The sequence below is a fragment of the Podarcis gaigeae genome, assembly GCF_964106915.1.
Source record: "Podarcis gaigeae genome assembly, chromosome: 1".
In the NCBI taxonomy this organism is placed as follows: domain Eukaryota; kingdom Metazoa; phylum Chordata; class Lepidosauria; order Squamata; family Lacertidae; genus Podarcis; species Podarcis gaigeae.
In genome coordinates this window covers 119771856-119794283 of record NC_139678.1, presented here as the reverse complement: position 1 = coordinate 119794283, position 22428 = coordinate 119771856, and the positions used below count along the sequence as shown (strand labels likewise).

Here is a 22428-nt window from a genome sequence, read left to right as displayed (position 1 = left end):
CATTATTATTTTAAAAATGTATTTATTCCTTGTCCTAAGTCTTGCTTGGATCCAGCTGCAGGAATTGTTCTTCGCAGCTAGGCTTTTGTTCAAGCCAAGTTGCAAAAGGACATTTTGCTACATAGAAGAAGAAGAAGAAGAAGAAGAAGAAGAAGAAGAAGAAGAAGAAGAAGAGGAGGAGTTTGGATTTGATATCCCGCTTTATCACTACCTGAAGGAGTCTCAAAGCAGCTAACATTCTCCTTTCCCTTCCTCCCCACAACAAACACTCTGTGAGGTAAGTGGGGCTGAGAGACTTCAAAGAAATGTAACTAGCCCAAGGTCACCCAGCAGCTGCATGTGGAGGAGCGGAGACGCGAACCCGGTTCCCCAGATTACGCGTCTACCGCTCTTAACCACTACACCACACTGGCGACAGCAAGATCTCAAACCAGGTGGCATAGGAACAATGGAAAGGAGCAATGGCCTGGAGAAAAATTGCAGGGTGGCACAGATGCCGCCATGGCCTCCCAGTTCCATTGCTGAGATTTTTGACCTCTCACAGAGGCCAACAGGTTCTTGCAAAGGGGTTGGAGTGGCAGGGCAGCCCACCATTCACCTCTTTCACACATCGTGGGCCAGTTTTGCAGCCCTCCATCCCTTGGTTTAGAGTCTTCCACTGAGGCATTGAGTGGCTGCTGGTTTTCAGAGCCAGAAGGAATTTGACTCATAACCACAACTGGCCTTTGGTTGAGAAGATTCGCTTTTCACTTAGTGGATTACGTGGGGTTGTTGGGCCTGATACATAGACATATCTCACAACTTGTGTGGAAATGGCATTGGGTAGGATTTAAGCACAGGGAGTCACGAAGAGGCACATCAGCTGCTGGCCTGAGTGTGACCCTGAATTCCACCCAGAGGTTTCCTCCTTACAGCTCTGATGTAGGCGAGTCTGGAAGAACCTAAGCAGGCAATATCGGAGGCTCTGTAGTCTGGGGCAGGTTGGTGTTTCTCCATTAGGAAGATTGTTTTATAATTTATTAAAACAAAAGCCAGTTGATTAAGACTTCACAAGTAATATGTGCACAACTTATGGGCAAGTAAATTTTCAAATTCATGTCCATGGAGGTGGGCACTCATCCCTGGCCACTTGAGAACCCAAAGGCAACTGGAGACATTAGTAGCATGGAAAGGATTAAGAAATGGTAGGTATTCTTACACTGTTGCCTGGAGGGCCAGGTAAGCCACGAGTACCAGGAAAGCCAGCCTGACCCTAAAAAATATAAGTGATGCTCAAGTTAACAGGTCATAAAACACTAGTATCTTCAAATACCGAAAAGCAGAATTCAAGGGGCTGAAATATCTTTAAGTACATAATTAAATCACCTACTTTGATGACTATGTTGGAAGTTACTACATGAGAGTGAAAAATAACAGCATTTTTTACATGGCAACTAACTGAGATTTATATGGCGAATGTGCCTGTCATAAACACGTCTGGAAACACAAGATTATTGTGGCAACCTAAAGACTCCTAGAAGTATTGCAGCAGAACCTTTCTGGACTTGATAAGATGCAGGAAGCATTATCCTCTGTTGGCAGATATATATTAAGAGACCAATGCTTTGTGCAATATGTAGCCATGTTGTGAAAAGATATGAATGCATTTCCATTTTATCTCCACGTAAGAATGGGAGGTCAGCATTTTACAATGGATGGGCTGGTCTAACTAAATAATAATCATTTTTATTATTTGTACCCCGTCCATCTGACTGGTTACCTCAGCCACTGTGGGTAGCTTCCATCATATAACAAAACACAATACAACATTACACATTAAAAAGCTTTCCTATATAGGGCTGCCTTCAGATGTCTTCTAAAGCTTATATAGTTACTCATCTCCTTGACATCTGATGGGAAGGTGTGCCACTACGAAAAAGGCACTCTGCCTGGTTTCCTGTAGCTTCACTTCTCACAGAAAGGGAACTGCCAGAAGGCCCTCGGTGTATGTCAAAGCATGCATCAAAATACTTTTGTCAATTAGAGCTTTCAGGCCAGTTGAACCAAGCATGTAGTACCTAAACTATCTAAACTACTTTCTTATTTATCTGTGTCAGGGGACTCTAGCATGCTTCTCTTAGATCACAGTATACTTTAGCAAGTGCAACTACTTGCATCTGACTGGAACTGGAATATGCATCACCATTGCTTACTGATAAAGAAGAGACTGAAAAAACAATACTCACTACTGGGCCTGGTGAACCTCGCTCTCCTTTTCCTCCTGGGGGACCGGCTGGACCCTAGACAGGATATGAGAACGATACATCATAATGCCAGAAGGAAAATACAGACCAGCAATACATTGACTTCATAAACATTAGATTAGGATATCTATGCTTACGGGTGCTCCAGGGCCTCCTGATGGACCAGCAGCACCGGGGGGTCCAGCTTCACCACGCTCACCAGAAGGGCCTTTCTCTCCTTTTCCACCAGGTTCTCCATTTTGTCCCTATAGAAAAGTAAGACATGCATGTTAAACATCAACATTATTATCAGTAGGAGACACAGGATTTCTTTTTCCCCAGCCAGAACTTGCCGGAACTCAGTTACAGCACCTCTCAGGTAGGCACCATTGCCATTAAAAGAGAACAAGGGAGTTCCAGCACCTCTTTTTCTAGAAAAATAGCACTGATGAGATATAATAATGACTGATTACGAGGTGAATAATGAGACCTAACAGTAGCTATTGAGTCCTGCTCCCCTGCTTTTTTGCGGGGGCTGCAAATCCTGCAAATCCTGTCATTGATGATTCTGGTAGAAAGCCTCTCTGAGCTTGGCTTTGGCTGGGGAGGGCGGGCTATAAATAAATTTTTTTATTATTATTATTAAAGAGTTCAGTTGTTTGGAGTCTTAGCCAGCTGGTCTTTCCCAACAATTATCCTAGATTCTGTGGTTGCTGGGCATGCTGTCCTTATGGCTAGGTGTTTCTGTTTTTGGTTTCTAAAACATTTATTGTACTTCTGCAAATATCGGAGTTTCACAGAAACCTCTCTCTTGTTTCTGTAACTTGGTTTTCGAACAGCCTAGTTCTCGAACGTTTTGGCTCCCAAACGATCAAAACCCGGAAGTGACTGTTCTGGTTTTCAAATGTTCTTCTGGAAGCCGAACATTCAATGGGGCTTCCGCAGCTTCTGATTGGCAGAGGAGCTTCCTGCAGCCAATCAGAAACTGCGATTTGGAATTCGAACGCTTTGGAAATTGAACAGACTTCCGGAACGGATTCCGTTCGACTTCCAAGGTACAACTGTAGTTCTATTAGCACTCAATGCCTGAATTTACTAGAAGGTTCAATATTTATAGGAAGCTGTTGCCTTCCTCTTGTTATGCACAGGTGAGAGTGAAGATGGGTTAATAATGATCTTCTGATGTGTACTTAAAATCCAGAGCTTCTATGGAAAAGGACTAGGAAAATACAAAACAGTATCTATGTATGTACCTATCTATGCATCTTTGTACATATGTCTCTCCCTTCCTCCCTCCCCATACTTACAGGAGCTCCAGGGAAGCCAGCTGGGCCAGGGGGTCCTTGCTCTCCTCGATCACCCTGAAAATGTCAACGAGTAATACAATTAAATCACCTCCAAAGTTTGCAAAGTACCACCTCTATTGTTGTTCCTATTTCAGCTGCTCTGGTTTGCAGATATTCTGCATTTGCAGGGTCTCCCTATTTTCTCCTCTCAAGACATCAAACTGTTTACAACATCCAAGAAAGTGTGCAAAAGCTTTGATACCCCTTCATAACTGGTTATGCTTTGTTAGCTTGGCAACTTCTTATGGAAATGACTTGATCAAGGATAGGTAAAAGTAAAGGGACCTCTGACAGTTGAGTCCAATCGCAAATGACTCTGGGGTTGCGGCGCTCATCTCGCTTTACAGGCCGAGGGAGCCAATGTTTGTCTGCTTCTGCAGACAGTTTTTCAGAGTCATGTGGCCAGCATGACTAAGCCGCTTCTGGCGAACCAGGGCAATGCACGGAAACACTGTTTACCTTCCCGCCGGAGTGGTACCTATTTATCTACTTGCACTTTGACGTGCTTTCAAACTGCTAGGTTGGCAGGAGCTGGGACCGAACAACGGGAGCTCACCCTGTTGCAGGGATTCAAACCGTGACCTTCTGATCAGCAAGTCCAAGCGGCACAGTGGTTTAAACCACAGCGCCACCCGCGTGGCTATCAAGGATAGCAAGTGCCTAAACCCAGACTTTGCTTGAATGCCCTATACATTGACTCATTCCTCACCTGCTGTGTTCAGTTCCTTTCTTATTTCTTTATCTGTTTTGTAAACAATGCAAGAAAGCCATGCATTCCTCCCCCCCCCCCTTTGAGATTTTCATATGTTTCTCAGGGGTCCAACTGTACTCTGTGTGGCAGGAAAGTTAGATAAACCCACAAATGGACATTCTAATAATGAACTATTATTTATCAAGCAGCTAGGAAAGGATCAATAATATTTTAAATAGGACAATAAGGTTAATTTCCCTCAAAGGGAAGAATAGATAATATGCATGTATGTCACCTTGGGTTCCATGATGGAAGAAAGGTGGGATATGAATGCAAGAAAAATAAATAAATAAAAATAAACGTTGATTATATTCTTGTACGTATCTACATGGCCAGACTGCTTTGCTAAAGATGCTTATTTTGTTGATAATCAGTGCTGTGTGCTAGGCATCAATTTTAGTTACACGATTTTATGCCACCAGCAGAGTTAAATGTTTAAAATCTATCACTAGAGATCTTATAATAGACTATTATAAGAAAAATGAATAGAGTACTGTTGAAATCATGGCTCCTTAAATTTGCATAAATGTAAAATGTTAGCGGAGGAAGGGAAAGGAGAGGGAAATATGTGTACAGGTTCCTATTGGTTGGTAGTGAAATTTGTGAGATTGTGCATATAATTTAGTACAGAAGAGGGACTGATTTACTTTCATGTATAGTTTTAAAATACATGCCAAAAAGAAATGATATTCTGGCACTTTCTATTATATATTGATCCCTAAGCAAGCAATCCAGCACTCAAACGTACTATATGTGAAGTCAATGGGTTGTACAGAACTACATTTCTTCCTTGGAAAATACTTTAGGAGCAGTACAAAACAAAAATTGGCTTAAAGTATGATTGAAAAGAAAGGATCTCTTACGGGACCACCACGGGGACCTGTTGGACCATGAGGCCCAGCTGTACCAGGCTCTCCCTGAAAGAAAATAATATTTTTTTTCAGAATTGGATTCTTCAAAATGTGCACAATTGACATTTACATATGAAAAATAATCGCCATTTTGGAATGAGACCTATACCTTGTCTCCTGGTTGGCCTGCTGGACCGGGGGGTCCAATGGAACCGACAGGACCCTGCAGGATGAAATATATATATATATATTCAGCAGTGTAATTTTAATAAAAACGTGTGAACACAACTTTCAACAAAGTCTGGAAAGCAAAAGTGTTCTGAATATTCTTTTCCCAGACTTCTGGTTTCCTGCGGAGGTAATGGCGGCGCAGAATTGATCGCTCCGCAAAAAAGCGATCAGCTCTGAGGCTTGCAGGGGTTATAGGTGATCTATAGGGTAAATCTGGGTGGTTGTTGTTTTATACTTTCATGCTATGAGAATTAGTGATGGTGCTGAAATTCCAAACTGGGTAAGGGAATGGAACTGAATCTTCCACTTTGGAAATACCAAGCTGAAGTCAAATCTCTGCATCTCAAAATAGGCTCACCCACTACCAGTTGTCAAAGCTGATCCCCACCACTAAACACACACACACACGTGTTAAGTTGGGGAGAAATGGCTAGGAGGGTTCAAAACAGTCAAACATCTACAGTGGTGCCCCGCAAGACGAATGCCTCGCAAGACGAAAAACTCGCTAGACGAAAGAGTTTTCTGTCTTTTGAGGTGCTTCATAAGACGAATTTCCCTATGGGCTTGCTTCGCAAGATGAAAACGTCTTGCGAGTCTTGCGAGTTTTTTCCCTCCCCCCCTTTTTCTAAGCCGCTAAGCCGCTAATAACCGCTAAGCCGCTAAGCCGCTAATAGGGGTGCTTCGCAAGACGAAAAAACTGCAAGACAAAGAGACTCGCGGAACGAATTAATTTCGTCTTGCGAGGCACCACTGTATTAACGCTGAGGAGCATGGGCTATATAGAAGTTTGCATTGCCTCTCAGCTCAGGAGCATCTACTGCTACATGGGAGCATAGAGTGTGTGGGTTACAATCCCTCCCAGCTTCATCCACTGAGCAGAGAAATATTGGAAAACTGCACTCCCTGTGCAGTAAACGCTCCTGAGCATACACATGACTGTCTATTTCCAATGTGACCTGTGCCATTGCTACCAACCCTCCCTGCTGGCCTTCGCTGCTGGTTCCTGCCCTTTGGACTTACCTGACAAGGGGAAGTTTGGGAAACTGGGGAAACTGGTAGGGAAGGTTAGCAAGGAGCTCCCCAAACTCATATAATGAGCTGGAAGAGAACTATTGGAAATCCACCCTTCCGCCATGTATAAAGGGATGTTGTAGCCAAGTTATCTAAAAATGAACCCATGGGAGGTTTTACTCACTCGGACACCATCTTTTCCAGGCAAGCCATCTCCACCTCTGCTACCAGGCTCTCCCTGTCAAACAAAGCTTATATGGTTACCAGAACAGGAAAAGGGGAGAAAGAGGCATCACTGCTATTTCTTAACATTGCTAAATCACCAGGAGTTTGTTTGCTGCGATCAGTGTTGTAGATATAATGACTCTCCCAACAGAGTCAATCTACTTAGTGTCTGGAAAAGGGTCATTCCCTCTCTGCCAATCTGTAATTTATGTTCCTATGCCTATTGTTACCAGTGGCACAGAACTGGTACACAGCCTGCTGTGAGAAAACACTGGTTTTCACAAAGTATATAAAGTATACAAGGAAGGATTAGGAAGTATTAGAAAGTTATGAATCAGGACGCTGAGGCAATCATGGAACTCAAGTGCAAATCTGATCAATAAGTTCAGAGTTAAAGAGTCAAACCGAACCAATCCCACTAATATAAACATAATATGGTGATTAATAACCCATTCTTAATCCTTTTTGTTTCAATTCGAGTCCTACTGACACCAATGGAAGCTAACTCCATGTAAGTATACTTAGGGCAGGGGTGAGAGAGGTATGCTACCTGAAGATTTGACCCCAATATTTTTATATATCATTTTGTATCCAAAAAGTGGGGATCTCAGGAAAGATAAGTACCTGCAGCTTTTAGTGGCCTCATCTGGCAATGCAGTTTTTCAAGGAACCTATGATCAGGTCAGTAGTAAAGCTAGCCAGATGAACATTATGAGTTTAGAATAGCATGCGTTATTGTTGTTTTTGTAAGTACAAAAGTGCATACCTTGTCCCCTTTAGGTCCAGGGTTTCCATTGGCTCCTCTATCTCCAGGCATTCCTTGTAAACCTTGTAGTCCGGGACCTCCAGGAGGACCTGGAGGACCACCTGGGCCCTAGTGGAATGTTTTAAGAAGCTATTACATGACAACAAAAGAGGAAGACTGGAAATATTTTGTAAGTTGTGCACAAAACTAAATAAACTTGTACATACCTTTGCACCTTCTGGTCCAGGAGGGCCAGCTCCACCTCTACTTCCCGGGGGACCCTGAGGTCCTTGTGCACCTCGTTCTCCTGGGATGCCATTTTCACCCTAATATGAATTAAAACATTTCGCTTTGCACAATCTCCAAGGGCCACAGCATGTATTTGTTTGGTTCCCAGCCCCCCTGTTCCATACTTAAACACACACACACACAAAAACCCAAAACACACGGAGCAGTTTTTACAAAATGTACCTTGGTCCCTGGGAGTCCTGGAGCTCCATTTTCACCTCTTGGACCCTGATATGAACCAAATGCAGATAGATTACTTACATGTTTCATGAAATACATATTCATTAATGCTTAACACGCACCCAGGCATTTTCTTTTGAGCCATGTCTCCAGTTTATTACCTAATATATACAGTTGTCATACTAATACAATCCATTAGAAGCAGATAAACCTCGTCATTTTTATCATATTGATCAAGTTTTAGTCATTTTATATAAACCTAGGGACTAGCTTTGCCAAGTGTTATTGGGAGACATTGCAATATAAAGTTATTTTGTGGGCTTATTACATTTTTTGCTGCTCATATTTGACACAACTTTAGATTTTCAAATTGTTTCAGATGCTTCTTAATTTTCATGAAAAGTTATAATTAATTGTGTCCAAATCTTTACTGCTCTGAGTAAGATACATTTGTGCAATTGACTTCAAATTTTGATTTTATTTTTAAAATAAATATTTGTTTTTAAATTACTTTTAATGCTATTAACAAGGGGCACATCTTTCTTTGGTGAAATTGTATGCCATAAATGCATAAGAGTAATCTGCCCAAATGGATAGAAAAGTTATTATAATGTCCATAATGGAAAACATATATATAATACCACAGCTGCATTCTGAAACACACTAACTAGGAATTAAGATACATTGAATATAGGGAATCTTACTTTCATGCAAAGCTGCATAATATTGCATTCCTAGCCATCTTAATATAACCTGGCAATGCAATCCTGAGTAATTGATTGGATTTATAGGTCATGTCATGGCCATAGTTCTCAGACGATGGATTGCTCACACTTCAGTTGCTAAAGGTACTGTGAACAGTACAAGTAATAAACTAGACATCCTTCAAAAGCTTACAATGCATCTAATTATCTGTTATTTTGGTTTGAAGTAAACTATACATTATTTGGATCCAGAAACTGAACCAGTACTAACTTTCTTTAAGGTTTTAAAAAGATAATTCCATTCTACTTTATCAAAACCCTTTTTGACCTGTAGGAAAATGCTAACAACCCACACTCTTTTCTATCCTCATGTTTAGTCCTGATAGTTTTCTATGCCCTACAGTTTGTATGAAATCCTGGCATATCAGGAGAATATAAATTTTTATTTAAGAAGCAAATATTGATGGAAACATTTTGTAGACATTGTTTTAAAAAATATAGCTTTTTAAAAAAATCACATTCCTACTAAATATGAATTTATTTGACAACAGTCGTGATTATGTGATATATTTTCTATAAATATTAACCTTGTTCATATTTGGAACATATATGGAATATATTTTATGCTACTCTTTCTTTTTAAAGTTTTATATTATTATTATTATTATTATTATTATTATTATTATTATTATTATGGCTTACTTTTCTACTATGTTGTAGGTTTTTTAAAAAAATTATTTGGCTCATGAGTCACATCACTTCATGGCAGTAATTACTTGGTATGTAATACCTCATTAATTGTTTAATTAAAGCTATACTAGAAACTTCTTCCTGACATGCTCACTTTGATATCCATGAGAATTATTTGAGATGGCATTCAAAACACATGATAGTCCTGCTTTTGGTCTGTGATGGTCCTCTCCAACAACAGATAAATCATGTGAAGCTGATGATTGTGTACACTAAAATCTTTCATCCAGTGGGTCACAACAATCCATAACCAGATCATGAGCTATCTAACATGTGTCATGCCGGTGACGCAATGCCCATTTATTTTGGAGAGAGAAAACAAAAATGAAAAACAGACGGGGGGGACATGGGGGGGATCTAAATAGAAGGAGGAAGGTAATGTAAAGCAAAATTCATATATGTCAATAAATTCCAGAAGATTCCATGTAGCAAGGTGGGGTTAAGAGTAAAGTTTCGGTTCTGAGAAGTCTGAATATATCTAGCTCGCAGCAAATCCTTTTTTTCTGGACATGATGATGAGCGAAGCTAGAGGTTTTGTTGACCATAGCTTCCAAAAGCACTTCTAGATGAAATATGAACATTAGAGAATGGTTTTGGAAGTAAAAACCTTATCAGTTTCAAAGACTATTTCAGAGCAATGTCCTACAAGTCTAATCCCCACCCCGCCACTGCCCCTGGAAAATGGCTCTATGTCAACATACAGTTAGGACTCAGAATTCATTACAGCAACCTTGGAATTTTCCTTGTGTCCCAGGTTTGCTAGGGCTGATATTTCAGCAGTGATATATGCCACCATTTCCAGATATCATTTAGATGCTGCTGTGATAGTATGTGAGAAAGCCTGCATGTTTTTCGCCACACCACTCAGCACTGTGTATCTATGCATCCATTTTTTAAATTTTTTTTTCTGGAGGTGAAGATTGAGGGGAAAGAGGAGGGAAAAGATAAGATGAAAGGACAACTTACAGCTTCTCCAGGCTTTCCATTCTCTCCGGGTCCACCAGGAGGACCAGGTAGTCCCTAGGAGAGGCAAAAGAACTCATTACACATATATAGGTCTGCTTTTCCAGCACATGGTGCTGCATGACTTTATAAATAAAAATTCAGAAAGAGTAGAAAGTAGCTTCTTCCACTTAGTGATTTCCATCTGAATATAGGCATTATATTGTGTCAAACCACTGACCCATCTTTTCAGTTATTGTCTACTCTGATTGGCATCGGCCTATTTTCCCCACCTGCCTTACATTCTTTAACTAGAGATGTCAGGGAATAAGCCTAGATCCTTAAGCATGCAAAATGGCTACTCCATCTCTGAGTCAATACTATTTCTCTTCCATGATAAGGGAAAATGTGCAGTTCAAGAGTAACCCTAACAAAGGTTATGTTTGCAGCCTGCCACCAACAATTCTTCGTATAGTCAAATGTGAGGCTAACCTGAAGGGTCTATGTCAAGGAAAACATCTGTAGGAATATTGAAGGAAACCAACAAATAGGATTAGATAAATTCCTTGGGAGGTATTTATGGATCTTTTACAACTCCTTTTAGATGACCAGTAGCTAAATTTGATAACCCGATGGTGTCTTTGCAGTTGGGAAAGGCATAAAAATACAGAGTAGGGAAATCTATGGTATCTTGCTTTTTTCTGGCTGAAATTGGCTCAGAATTACATTGCTCAAATCCCACTGATTCTGATGGGATGGGATAAGCAAGCTGAGTTCAGGATTGCAGACTTGAACATCAAAATATAATTAAATGATTCGAGTCATAAATGCATTTCCACATTTTCGCCCTAACTTGCTTTAAAAGAATCTGGTTTGGGGAAAAATATATACTCAAGAATGAATAACAGCTGAATATCAAAATACCTGGAATCCAGGTGGTCCTGTTGCTCCTGGTTCTCCTCTTTCCCCAGAAGGACCCTGGAAAAACAGAAGGGGAAAGTAGTCATAATAGTTTGCCAACACACTCTACTTATCATTGGCACATCTGTACTGTTTTGTTCCTGGATATGTTGAGATAAAGAAACAATAAGAGGGCAACACTAATCAAGAAGAAGAAGAAGAGTTTGGATTTGATATCCTGCTTTATCACTACCCGAAGGAGTCTCAAAGCGGCTAACATTCTCCTTTCCCTTCCTCCCCCACAACAAACAATCTGTGAGGTGAGTGGGGCTGAGAGACTTCAGAGAAGTGTGACTAGCCCAAGGTCACCCAGCAGCTGCATGTGGAGGGGCGGAGATGCGAACCCGATTCACCAGATTACAAATCTACCGCTCTTAACCACCACACCACACTGGCATAGAAGAAGAAGAAGAAGAAGAAGAAGAAGAAGAAGAAGAAGAAGAAGAAGAAGAAGAAGGTGGTGGCAAAAGTACTGAATTCCTGATGAATGATTCCCTGTTCTGCTCCCCTCAATCTCATTTCCAATGCTTTCAGAACAAACATACTCATTTCCCCTAAATATAAAAAAAATAGTTTGCATGGTTACCAGATGAAATTTGTGCCCCACTGCCTGATGTCAAGTGAAGTCCCAGACAGAATTACTGATAGGACAGGTGATAAATTTACTTTGTCTTTTTATAGCCAATAGTTACAATTTTAGTAGATATGATATAATTAGGATGCTGCAACAGTAATTGCAGGTTGGAGTAGATGACCTTTGAGGCCTCTTCCAACTCTGAGTCTATGAAATTGTTGTCATGTTTCTCACTGAAGCTTACTTACAGAAGGTCCTGGAGGGCCTTGTGCTCCTGCTTCACCATCCTTTCCTGGTTGTCCCTGTTAAATAAGTATTGGTGTTAGTTACGGTCAGCATAATGCCATAAAGATATAATATGGAATTACTAGCAGATTGATTATGGTAATTCTACTCACCAGTCCGCCAGGAGGTCCAGGTGAACCTCTCTCTCCATTTTTACCTGGTGAACCCTAAGAAATACAAAACATATGGCAGAGTTGAAATGTATCTCTGAAATCTTTTTTTGTTTTGTTTTGTTTTGTTTTTAATAGTGGAAAATTTCAATGGCTGTGGACTGAAAGCAATAAAAGTTCAGCGTACTAGATTCTATTTATTATCAAAATAATGTGATAGAACCATAATTAATGGCCAGTCACAGACATTCAGGGGTGCCATACTCAAAGTAGAGACAGACAGGACTTTTTTTTCCAGCTGGGACTCACTGGAACTCAGTTCCAGAACCTCTCAGGTGGGCACCATTGCCATTCTAAGAGAACAACAGAGAACAACAGAGATATTCATGGTAAGTTCTGGCACCTCTTTTTTTGTAGGAGAAAAAGCACTGGAAACAGATATTCTGTTGTCTGAGTCACAGCACAATGACTTTATAGAAGCTGTAAGTATAAGTAAGTGTATCCTCTTAAGTATATATTCTTCAGATTATACTAACCTCGCTACCTTTGGGACCAGGAAAACCCATCACTCCTGGTTGACCTCGTGGACCTGCTGGTCCTGGGGGACCACTTCGCCCTGATTCTCCCGGGGACCCCTGATGAAAACAAATGCAAATTAAATGTATAGGGACATGTAAAGAAACAACAGAGAAATATTGAAACCCCAAGGGATCATCTTGCTGCTGTGAGTTAAACAAAGACAGTTCTAGATTATCCTGTCATTTTAAACATTCTTGAACGATTTAAAACACAAACACAAAAACAAGAGAACCCTAAGATACTGAAAGTATACGTTCATCTAATAATATTTGGTGTCCCCATGAATGTTAGCTAAGTCGGGTTGACAGTGCCATTTAGTAAAACCCAGAGTAAAAGCTTTGCTAATATAACTTCAGAGCAAACCAATGTACTCAGTAAATTTAAATAAGCTGCTATATTTATTTTATTACAGATGTGAAAATCAAGGATGGTAACAGGAGTGGCATAAAGTTATTTACTTACAGAAGGACCTGGTTTTCCATCCTGTCCTGGGCTTCCTGGGCTTCCTGTTAAACCCTGCACAAGGAAATCAAAATAGTATTTGTGTAAAAGAGACCTTTCGTAAGAGGACATTTTAGGGTTCCATTTTATTTTTCCCACTGTTACAGCATTAGCCTTGAAGACAAGCTTCATTAAGTGGTAGGGCATGTCATTTTAGGGTGTGAAACTTAATTTTTGCTAATCTCTCCCGTGAAGGGTCTTAAAAATTTCGGTGTGAAAAATTCAAATCTGCTATTATTTTGTGGCTGGACAACTATTAGCTTGGTATGTCTACTTTTGGTGCAATAGCACACAAAATGCTTTCAGAAAACAAAATAATTTGAATTTTCCCTTCTGCAAATGTCAGGTGATGCTAAATAAATTAATTAAAAATATAATTGCAAGTGCTTGGCAAATATTTTCAATGAATCACACACATTTTGCTTGCTTAGAAAAACTAAATTACATTACTTTAACCAAAATTCCTTTTGAATTCCAACGTCATATTACAACTTTTTATCTCCTCTCATTTTTGGAATTTGAAAGTTGACAAATTCAAGATGTTCTAGTGGTGCAGTCAAGAAACAAGTCCACCATTTCTTCTCTATAATGAAGCACAGCTCTTTATAAGATTGACCACTAAGTGCATAGGTGTAAATGGATTCTCAAGGAATTGGACACTGGTAGGGAATTATCTAGAAATCTAGAAAGTTGGTATCTGGATATTAGCAGAATAAAGTAGTGGCATATGAGCACTTTGTTACTATAGCTAGTCATCTTAGTCATCACTAATATGGAATATATATAATATTGTGTGTGTGTGTGTGTGTGTGTAAAGAACCCCTAGACAGATAAGTCCAGTCAAAGGTCTATGGGGTTGCGGCGCTCATCTCGCTCTCAGGCTGAGGGAGTTAGCATTTGTCCACAGACAGCTTTCCGGGTCATGTGGCCAGCAGGACTAAACCACTTCTGGTGCAATGGGACATTGTGATGGAAACCAGGGTGCATGGAAACGCCATTTACCTTCCTGCTGCAGTGGTACCTATTTATCTACTTGAGCTGGTATGCTTTTGAACTGCTAGGTTGGCAGAAGCTGGAAGAGAACAACGGGAGCTCACTCTGTCGCAGAGATTCGAACCGCCAACCTTCTGATCGGCAAGCCCAAAGGTTTGGTGGTTTATAGCAGAGCGCCACCCGCATCCATTCTATATCATCTATATCTATATCATCTATCTATCTATCCCACCCAGAAGGTATTTTAACTTACTCTCATTCCTGGAAGACCTGGGCTACCATCACGTCCTGGTTCACCCTGAACGCCTCTTTGTCCTGCAGGACCAGGAGAACCTCGTTCACCGGGCCCACCCTTAAATGACATTGAAACAAATTGCAATATAGGATTAGTAACTGATTGCGGAAATATAAAGTTGTATTGTAATTTGAGGAAAAACAATAAGCAAAGTAGAAAGTAAACAGTTTAGCAGGAAGAGAAGAGTATACCTTTTCACCTGGAAGTCCATTACTGCCAGGAGGGCCGCGAAAACCTGGGGCACCCTGAAGGAAAAAACCAACAGAAATGTTCATGTTGTGGGTCACTTAATAGCAGAGGAAAAGGATGTGTTGAAGTATGCTACATCCCAATGAAGCAGAGAGGTCAAATGCATTTTCAATCTTTTATTTGTACTGAGATGTCCACATAACAGTATATATATGAGATGATGTATGAGATTTAGTCAAAAGAATAACTGTAGGCGACATTTCACATTGGATGAAAAGTTTATCTGTTGCTGCGCTAGAATTCATGTACACTGGACCTGATCCAGCTAATGAAAGGACAAGGTCTTTGTACCGAGGAGCTTACAATTTAATGCTCCCGACAGTGAAAAGTGCTATAGTTGGGGACCACGCTGCAAATCCACACTGTTTCTCAAAAAAATAAATATATATATATATTCAAGAATGACAATCTCGTTGGCCTTTTTCTAGTGAAAAAAGCTCTTACTCTATTTCATTCTCTTGAATTTACCGCCTTCTGAATAGTCCCTTAAGTTGGGCAAGGCTAATGTTTCGCTGCTTCAGTGGGATTTAGGTTGCAATCCTATCCATACTTAGCTGGAAGTAAGTCCACTGAAGTCAGCTGAATTTAATTCTGAGCAGACATGAGTCTGGTTGCACTGTTGGTCAAACGAGTCATTTCAAAGGTGTGTTTCCCTTTGTCTAAAACCTGATCTGCTAAGTACTTACGCGTTCTCCTGGACTTCCAGGTATACCATTTGTGCCAGGTTGACCAGGACCCCCTGCCTTGCCTTCTTCTCCTGGAGGACCTGCTGCACCGGGAGTACCATTTTCACCCTTATAATGAAATACAATAAAATATTATTAACTGGTAAAGCTGGAGGAGTCCCAAAGATAAAATCTCACTACAGCAGTGTACCGGTATCCTTTGAAACCAATTTTCCATGAGCAGGAATTACAGTTCCCCCCCATCCAAACCTACTAGGTACTGGGTTGACAAATACTCACTCGTTCACCTCTTGGTCCCGGTTCTCCTTTTCCGCCATTCTTACCAGGTTCACCCTAAAGAGAACATACAATCCTTAAAATTTAACCGAAAGACTTATTAAACAGCAATTGTTCCAGTAGGTGAAGCACCTCACATTATAAAAAAGGTAAAGGTAAAGGACCCCTGGATGGTTATGCCCAATCAAAGGAGACTATGTGGTGCGGTGCTCATCTTGCTTTCAGGCCAAGGGAGCCGGCATTTGTCTGGAGACAGCTTTCCAGGTCATGTGGCCAGCATGACTAAACAGCTTCTGGCACAGCAGAACACTGTGACGGAAACCAGAGTGCATGCAAACACCGTTTACCTTCCTGCCACAGTGGTACCTATTTGCAGTATCTACTTGCACCGGTGTGCTTTCAAACTGCTAGGTTGGCAGGAGTTGGGACAGAGCAATGGGAGCTCACCCTGTCATGGGGATTCAAACCGACAACCACAGCGCCACCCACATCCCTATACCTCACATTATACTTCCGATAGAATGTGAGGTTTCACTGACTTAGACCAAATGAACCACACACGCTAGGAGAAAAATTGTGCTGTTCTGTAATTTAGGATCACGTTGTATGCATTCGGCGAAGTGGATTCTGCAGCACTAAAGCTTTTGCCATGACACTCTTTGTCATTTTGCTTCAACAGGGTAGCTGCCCCTGCGGTCAAGATTAACGGCTGTTTCAGACATGCACATTCACCACTTGACTTGCTTGTTTGAATGAGCCAGCAAAGATCAAACACTACAATGACAGCTTTCATAAAATCTCACAGTGGCTTGGACTTAATCATACATAGAGTAGACCCACTGAAATCAATGGGACAAGTTAGTCACAGCTAACTTAAGTCTCATTAATTTCAATGAAGCTACTCTAAGCATGATTATGCCTTGATCAAACATGGCATTTTTATTTGTCGTGCCACTATATCTAGTAAAATATTTTCTTATCATTAATATTTTTGGCTTCTAGTGCCATCCCCATTTGTATTATATTGTCAAGGCCTCGAGAGTCCTCTCCTCCTGTTGATAACTTCACAGATAAGAATTAATGAGCAGTTTATAATTTATAGTCTTTTTTTATTCAGTCATCTGGTTGCAAGCAAAAATCCACATCTCTCCACTAGGAGAGCAGTTGGCTACTCTAAATCCTTCCCCTTCCATCCCCCGCAACATCCTGGGCACCAGCAGTAAGTTCCTCCTCTCTGCATTCTTTGTTCTCTAATACAGACAGACCTCCTAGTTCTTGGGGAGGGGGGTCCCTCAAACTCTAATGACGTCTCTGCTGGCTGTTCCCTCCCTTCTGTTTCTCTTTCCATTATCTCGTAGCTAGGTAACTCCTGCCAAAGCTGCTCAGTGTCTGTGTCTCTCCCTGCTTCTGAAACCGCTGGAGACAAGGGGGGACAAATCCTCCAGCTCCTCTTCAGAGAAGAGCTGCTCTGCCTGAGAATGCATTCCCCAACCCTCTGATTCAGGTTATTCCCAGGCATATATTGATAATAACAGCAAGTTAAAGTTAGATTAGCCTCAACCAGAGCCAGGGCCTTTTCAACACTGGCTCTGGCCTGGTGGAATGTTCTGTCTCATGAGACCAGGGCCCTGCGGGATCTGATTTCTTTCCACAGGGCCTGTAAGACAGAGTTGTTCCACCTGACCTTTGGCTTAGAATCAATTTGATTCCCTCCCCCCCTTTCTTCTTTCCTTTCTCCTCCTGTGTTGAGGCTGCATTTTAATGTCTTAATTGTTTTAATGTTGTATTTTAATCTTGTTTTTAAGTTGTATTTCAATCAACTTGTTTTTATTATTGGTGGTTAGCCACCCTGAGCCCAGTCTTGGCTGGGGGGGCGGGGTATAAATAAAATTTATTATTTATTATTATATTAAGATGTAATAGTTTTCAGGAGGAAACATGGAAAGTTGGAAGCTCAAAAGATAATCCTCCCCAATTAGGTTCAAATCATATCCTTGTGCCTATAAGTACTGTATAGATTGCAGGTGTTGCTTTGCAACACCTATAGGATTGCAGATGTTGTTTTCCTGAATCCAATTTTCATGTAAACTTGACAAAGATGAGCTGGCGACTTACAGCTGGACCTCTTTGTCCAGGGATTCCATTGGTACCCGGGGGGCCAGGAGGACCACGACCTCCGCTCAGTCCAGGAGCACCAGCCATGCCAGCAGGACCCTGTGGGGAAAGAAAATGTGCTCAAATTTACAAATTCCCTTGTGATATTGAATAAAATGGCAGCTTAGACCACAGGCACAGCCAATGTGGCATGACAGCAGGATTACTTACTGGGGGACCCTTTGCACCAGGACTTCCATCTCTACCTCCAGGACCCTAGAGAGAATAGGTAATAATGTTTAGAAATGAGTGCATGGGAAAAGCTGCAGAAAGTGTTGGAGATACGTGCGAATGTGTATGTGAATCCGGTCTTGGGTGTTTGATTTTCGTTGTTGTGTATACTGTGTATATACGGACAACGACAATAAATTTATCTAAAGCAGATATAAAATTTACTGCTTGCTATGCTCTAAAAGAAAATTATGTGAAAATGTCATATAGATGGTACTTAGCACCTAACAGATTATCTAAAATGTATAAGAAGGTATCTAATAATAACTGGAAATGTAAACAGGTAGATGGGGTTTTTTTTTACATATATTTGCAGTGGATTTGCAAGAAAGCGAGGGTATTTTGGGAAATGATACATGATGAGATAAAAAATGCTTAAAATGAGTCTATTGAAAAAGCCTGAAGCGTTTTTGTTAGGGATTATAGCGGCAGAAATCCCACCGAAAATGTGAATAAGTTGTTTATGTATGTAACAACAACAGCTAGGATTCTATATGTGCAGAAATGGATGGAAGCAGAAGTTCCAACCGAAGAAGAACGGATAAGTAAAATAATGGACTATGCAGAACTGGCAAAATTAATAGCAAAATCAAGAGATTCTAATGATGAGGGTTTTATGGAAAAATGGATGCCTTTTTTGGACTATTTAAAGAAATTTCATAGTATGACAAACTCATGAGTAGGATTTCAGCTATGAGTAACAGAAGTAATTAGATTGTAATATTGTGGTTATAACTTGATAGATAGAAGACAGGGTGAAGCAGACAACAACTCCATGGAAAAGGAGGTTGGAAGCTGACAAAAATAAGAGAAAAGACAGAACTGTGTTTTGACTGCATAAGTTAAAAATGTTGAAACTTAATAAAATAGAAATGAAAAAAAGAGAATAGATAATAACGTTGACATTCATGGAAGCAGCTTTTAAAATGTCTCTATGAAACAGATTTTACTAGGTGAGTAAAACAATGTATGAGTTTATAAAGGACACATGATACTTACAGCAGGACCAGGACCACCAGGTTGTCCTTGAGGACCAGGTTCTCCTCTTGCTCCAGGAGACCCACTAGAGCCAGGGGGGCCAACGGGGCCAGTTTCACCCTGAATAGAAGAGAGCAAGCAATCGGTTTTAACAAACAAAACTCAGTAGCTTGATGATTTCATCCTACTTTGCCAAACCTTTTTTCAGGCATTACAAATATAGGCCACCACAGAACATCCATCTATAAAATTTTAAAATATATACAGTTATAAACAGCCATGTAAAATATGTAATAATGAGGATTTTCATTGGAGTTTCTTCTGATGCTTTCATTAAGTGGAAGATCACATCACACGAGGGACATGGCAATCAGGCACCATCAACGGTGTCTCCGAAAAATTTGACACATCACTTGGGAAGACAGGAGAACTAATGCCAGTGTACTGGAAGAAGCAAAGGTCACCAGTGTTGAAGCAATGACTCTTCAACATCCAACTATGTTGGACTGGTCATGTTGTGCGGATGCCTGATGATCGTCTTCCAAAGCAACTACTCTATTCCAAACTTAAAAATGGAAAGTGTAATGCTGGTGGTCAACAAAAGGGGTTTAAAGACTGTCTCAAGGCAAATCTAAAAAAATGTAGTATAAACACTGACAACTGGGAAACACTGGCCTGCGAGCGCTCCAGTTGGAGAACAGCCTTTACCAAAGGTGTCATGGGCTTTGAAGACACTCGAACTCAGGACACAAGGGATAAACGTGCTAAGAGAAAGGCACGCTTGGCAAATCCACACTGTGATCAACTCCCGCCCGGAAACGAATGTCCCCACTGTGGAAGGACGTGTGGATCCAGAATTGGCCTCTACAGTCACTTACAGACTCAATGTTAAAACAGTGTTTATGGAAGACAATCTTACTCGGCTACGAGTGATCGCCAAAGAAGAAGAAGAAGAAGAATTCTTCAGCACAAAGTAATGTCAGCAAATATGTTTGTCATGTTCTCTCAATAATTGTTGCTATTTAGAATGTGAAGGAAAGGGCGCATGGAATTGTTTTTCGAAAAAGTTAGTGGAAACTAAGGATACATCAACACTAAACATATTCAATATTTTTTTAAACTATTCTGACCCTCCCCACAAAGGGATACTGAAAACCATAATCGATGAGGCACTGAAAATCTTCTTGCAGATATCTACACAGTACCTTGTTACATTTGCATCAACAGAGAAGATTTTATATCTGGAACTGGGCCATTCAAATTCACAAGTGTTTGAATTAAAATCACACTGCATGGGTTTTTTGGGGGGAATAACCACTTCACATGCTATTAGTAAAGGGTAAAGGGACCCCTGACCATTAGGTCCAGTCACGGATGACTCTGGGGTTGTGGCGCTCATCTCGCTTTATTGGCCTAGGGAGCCTGCATACAGCTTCCGGGTCATGTGGCCAGCATGACTAAGCCACTTCTGGCGAACCAGAGCAGCACACAGAAACACAATTTACCTTCCCGCCGGAGCGGTACCTAGTTATCTACTTGCACTTTGACATGCTTTCGAACTGCTAGGTTGGCAGGAGTAGGGACCGAGCAACAGGAGCTCACCCCGTCGTGGGGATTCAAACTGCCAACATTGTGATCGGCAAGCCCTAGGCTCTGTGGTTTACCCCACAGCATCACCCATGTCTCACATGCTATTAATAGATAAGAAACACCATGTTAGTGGAAAAACCCAGACCCAAGAGCTACTTTTGATAAAACTTCCTAACTTCATATATTTGTGGATTTCAGCAAAACATCCTTAGGATCACAGATGAGACATATATGAGGCATTTATTTAAAGGCAAACATATAGGATAGAAAGGGATAGGATAGATACCTTAAAACCTGGAGAACCTGGAAATCCTGACGGTCCAGGGGGGCCTGGGGGACCCTTAAGAAAACAGCAACAACAATATTATTATTGGAAGAAAACATGATATAGGTCATTATTTTTTAAAAGTATTAGTTGTGTTACATCATATTCTTATGAGAGTAGATGAAAGCAATCAAGAGACTATGTGGCCCATGTATGAACAAAATCTTTCCCTTTCTGAATGTGTGACTCTGAAAGGTGACCTTCACCATCATGAGCTGCTACCCATTGGATACAAGATGCCTGCAGGAAATGACACATCAAGCACAGAGCTTGAGCTCAGGTATCCAGCCTAGGGTCTCTCACAAAACCATAAGCCGCATGTGATTACCGCAAACCACAGAAGGCCTTCTCTGTGGTCACACCTAGGTTGTGGGACTCCCCACCAAGATAGGTTCATTTTGTTCATCTCTGATGGACTTCCATCATCTTGTTCACACATATTTTTGGCTTCCTAAACTGGTCTTTTTTAACAACAACAACAACAAATCCCTAGATTTTATATCTATCTTCTATGGCCTGTTCCTTACACATTTTTAAAAAATGTGGTCGACATGTTGATGTTTTGTGATTTTAAATATGTTGCAAGTAAACTTGACTATTACTTTTTTACTGAAAAGCAGGATATGGATATCACAACAATTTATAAATAACACAGGTCTCAGGAAGCTTGCTTTATGATCACGTGAATGGTTATACACTGGTCCTTGCAGTAAGCCAGATATAAGTTACTTGGATTTCTTAATGCTGAATATGGACATATTTTAGCACACTTTAGTCTCTTGGCTAAGTCGCACTGCATTGTGATGGAATGGAGACTTAGAGCTCACCCAAACTTGCACCTGTCCCATGTCTAGAAAGCATGAGTCTGAGCAGTTTTCTACCTGCCCCCTGGGGAAACCAGCTCTTTAGGAATAAATCAGAGCAAAGTCAGTCTGGAGAAAACGTGACTGACGTTTGCTCTGATTCAGCAGTAAACATTGGGTTTCCCCGGGGGAAAGTGGTGCTGCAAGGGCAAATTGGATGAGTCTTCAGCTCAGCTGCTCTCATGTGGTGAGACTTTCACTTCAGCCACAGACTTTGACTCCCAATCACAGGGAAGACTCTTGTTAAAAGCAAGATGGCGTAAACCCATTTAAATTTCACTCTGTTCAGTGGACTGAGACATGCCTAACATTGTCTGGGTTTCCTCAGCACATATGGAAACTGTGGTTTTAGATTTTGTTTGTTAATCGATAACCTGAGAAGAATTTCAATCCAAATGCTATTCAGAGAGACGTGACTAGATAGGTTTATTTATTTTTGTTGGATCTCTATCCGACCCTTCTGTCACTACTTCTAGAGAGTGCACAGGGGGTGAGCTCTTCTTCTTTTTTAGATTTTGAGATGGAACTTAGCA

The 22428-nt window shown here is 40.8% G+C and overlaps 1 protein-coding gene across 2 annotated transcripts in view; it reads right to left on the bottom strand.

The window, feature by feature from the left end:
• The window catches only part of COL3A1 (collagen type III alpha 1 chain), a 93867-nt gene that overhangs the window by 15108 nt on the left and 56331 nt on the right, over positions 1–22428 (bottom strand). For both annotated transcript variants that reach the window (XM_083704030.1, XM_083704031.1), the window contains 24 exons: positions 20994–21047; positions 19139–19237; positions 18080–18124; positions 17870–17968; positions 15758–15811; positions 15479–15586; positions 14735–14788; positions 14502–14600; positions 13217–13270; positions 12712–12810; positions 12179–12232; positions 12029–12082; positions 11171–11224; positions 10271–10324; positions 7854–7898; positions 7610–7708; positions 7404–7511; positions 6597–6650; positions 5340–5393; positions 5183–5236; positions 3530–3583; positions 2381–2488; positions 2226–2279; positions 1199–1252 (listed from right to left, as the gene is read on the bottom strand). In XM_083704030.1, the coding sequence (XP_083560156.1) occupies positions 1199–1252; positions 2226–2279; positions 2381–2488; positions 3530–3583; positions 5183–5236; positions 5340–5393; positions 6597–6650; positions 7404–7511; positions 7610–7708; positions 7854–7898; positions 10271–10324; positions 11171–11224; positions 12029–12082; positions 12179–12232; positions 12712–12810; positions 13217–13270; positions 14502–14600; positions 14735–14788; positions 15479–15586; positions 15758–15811; positions 17870–17968; positions 18080–18124; positions 19139–19237; positions 20994–21047 (1665 nt within the window). The remainder of the gene's footprint in view (positions 1–1198; positions 1253–2225; positions 2280–2380; positions 2489–3529; positions 3584–5182; positions 5237–5339; positions 5394–6596; positions 6651–7403; positions 7512–7609; positions 7709–7853; positions 7899–10270; positions 10325–11170; positions 11225–12028; positions 12083–12178; positions 12233–12711; positions 12811–13216; positions 13271–14501; positions 14601–14734; positions 14789–15478; positions 15587–15757; positions 15812–17869; positions 17969–18079; positions 18125–19138; positions 19238–20993; positions 21048–22428) is intronic.